Source organism: Cyprinus carpio, chromosome A12, assembly GCF_018340385.1.
Source record: "Cyprinus carpio isolate SPL01 chromosome A12, ASM1834038v1, whole genome shotgun sequence".
Lineage (NCBI taxonomy): Eukaryota > Metazoa > Chordata > Actinopteri > Cypriniformes > Cyprinidae > Cyprinus > Cyprinus carpio.
In genome coordinates, this window is record NC_056583.1 from 3589745 (window position 1) to 3592488 (window position 2744).

At 36.2% G+C, this 2744-nt stretch overlaps 1 protein-coding gene across 1 annotated transcript in view; it reads right to left on the reverse strand.

Moving 5' to 3' along the window:
• The window catches only part of LOC109099905 (myosin light chain 4-like), a 117903-nt gene extending 116113 nt beyond the window's left edge, over positions 1-1790 (reverse strand). The window contains exon 1 of the mRNA XM_042767174.1: positions 1000-1790. Within this exon, the coding sequence (XP_042623108.1) occupies positions 1000-1290 (291 nt within the window). The 5' untranslated portion in view covers positions 1291-1790. The remainder of the gene's footprint in view (positions 1-999) is intronic.
• Positions 1791-2744: the final 954 nt, after the last annotated feature.

Here is a 2744-nt window from a genome sequence, read left to right on the forward strand (position 1 = left end):
TACCTTGGTGTCCGCGTGTTGTCCGGGACAAAAAACGATCAATGACCTGCGTGCTAGTTCGGCGATTTGAGCCCCTTTTCGTGAAATCATTTAGTATGTAAACTTATATAAAACTTCCTTATAACATTGTTCACATTGCACATTGTATGTAAGCCAGTGTTGAACAGTTTTCAATGGCCCCACACACAAACACTTTTCCACTCCCAGCAATTTCTGGAGGGGTGTCATCAAAAGGTCACAGCGACGGGGGTGCTGTACAGATCGGCTGGGGGGTCCAAAGGTGTACAACTATGCTTTAGGACCCTCATCAATCAAACTTTATGGGAGACAACGCTCCGGCCCTTAACTCTCCATAAGAATCCTCTCTCATGAAGCAGTGTATATTTTACAGTAAATGCCCAGGCAATTACACAACTGCTTAGCAAAATGTGCAGTTTTATCAATAGAAATGATCACTGAGCAATACTGAGCACATTAATATTATTAATAATAATATTTTTTATAATTTTTATTTTTTTATTTATTAATTTTTTTTTTTCATTGTTATAGTTTTGATGTTTTATTTTTATATATTATATTTTTTGTTTTTTTTTTTTTTTATGTGTTGATATATTATTTATTGAAGATTTCTGAAGAGTAAACTTTCACATTAAATCTTGCTGGTGTAAAACATTAAGGTATATGGTATTTTATTTTAGTGGTTTATTTAGTATTAGAGAGTAAACTTTCATTAATCTTGCTGTACATTATAATGTAATATGTATTTTAGTTTTAGTGTTTATTTATTTATTTTTTTTCTTTTTGTTTCATTATTGCCTTTTTCAAAAGATTAAACCCTTATTTTGATTACCCGATGCTTTTCAATAATGTGATAATCTAGATTTAGAATCTATAATTTATAATCAAGACATCAACCACTATTGTGGGCCCATCAATCCAGCCCATATGCACCAGACAACTGAGTAAAATGAAATACCCTAACATAAAACAGAAACTTACTGCAGCGACAGGATCATATTTGAAAGCTGGATTTGGAGGAGAAGCTGGTGCTTTAGCTGGTTCTGGGGCTGCTGCCACTGGGGCTGGTCCAGGTGCAGGGGTGGCTTTTTCAGGAGCTTTTGTAGCTGACTCTGGTGTTGTAGTTGAGGCAGAAGCAGCCGTTTGCAGTGCTGGTGTTGCTGGTTTAGGATCGGCTACTGATGCTGGTTCTGCTGCTCCAGAAGCTGGTTCTTCTTTTGGAGCTGGGGCTGACTTTCCTTCTTTTTTGGACATTGGCTTTTGTGAAGCCATTGTGGTGTAATCACAACAAGTGAATGGACAAAAATGAAACCTTATTCAAATGTTTGACTGCTGTTGATTGGTACGAATCGGAGCCCTATATGTTATATACTCAGCTATATCTCCCTAAATTTGCTGCACCTCCCCAATATTACTCACATTTCTAAAAAAGGAAAGAATGGTGTGACTCCAGTGGGTCCACTAAACTTCACAGGACACAAATCCCCTCCCCATTTCATATTGTCATACCTTTTCTGTCTGTTCACAGCACCATCAAACGCATGTCAATATTTTGTATTAGGCACTTTAAATGGGTAGATGGATATGACATTTTGTGTTCTGCTACTTGACATCATCCTGACATATAAAGCAGTAAGGAACAGAGCAGCAGTAGGAGTGCTTTTAATAGACACAAATGCTGCAGCTTAACTGTTCCCCCAAACAATAACACTTCATTTACACCTGCTCCGCTTTTCCAAAACATATGGGCATTTTTGGCCCTATGAACTTTTGGAAAATATATTGTCACTCTTTTTACTTTTCACACACTACTAAATTATTAGCTAACAAACCTCACTTCATTTTCTAAGTCCTTTCCTCCATTTACATTTTTCATCACATTTCAAATAATGTATACCTGGGCAAAATTGTTGGTCATCAAGGAAATTACACCTTAACTGAAGAAAATTATTTTAAAACAACAAATCATGAAAAGATTATGAGTATTTCACTTGAAATAAGATGTTTTGTGATGGCTTGTTCTATATATAAAGGCTAAAAGTCTGGATCTGGAACAAGGGTAAAACAAATTGGTTTATATAAATATATACGTAGACCTTCGTTGCTGCCTCAATAGTTTCTAAACACACCAATGAATATTCACACACTCATTTTGTCATTTTTAAATTCTCACTTTCATCATTTCAAACATCTCTCTATCTCGGAATATTGTGAATGTATCGTCCTGCTCAAGATTGTCTGCTTTCAGTCTACACCAACCTCAGCTCCTCAGAAGAAGCATATGCTTTAAAAATGGATGGATGGGTGGCATGGTCCATCTGCAACATACAGAATGAACTGTAAGTCAAGTCAAGTCACCTTTATTTGTATAGTGCTTTATACAATGCTGATTGTGTCAAAGCAGCTTTACAGTGTTAAACAGGACAATAGGTTGTCAATAATGCAAGAGGAAAATAACAAAGAGTCATTTCATTTATGATTCAGTGATGTCATCATTCAGTTTAGCTCTCTCACTGGTTTTACTTAGTTTGACCTATTCAAACAATATAATATGCAAATGTACCATAACCGCCATAACCATTCATAAATACTCTAATTTGAATGATAACATTTAGTGCAGCCCCTCCACTGCAGAGCCTTTTAAAACTCTGACCGGTGACGCAGTGCACAATGACAGTTGGGTGATTTCCCATCTCCACTTTCTTTGAAGTGATATAACAATGTTC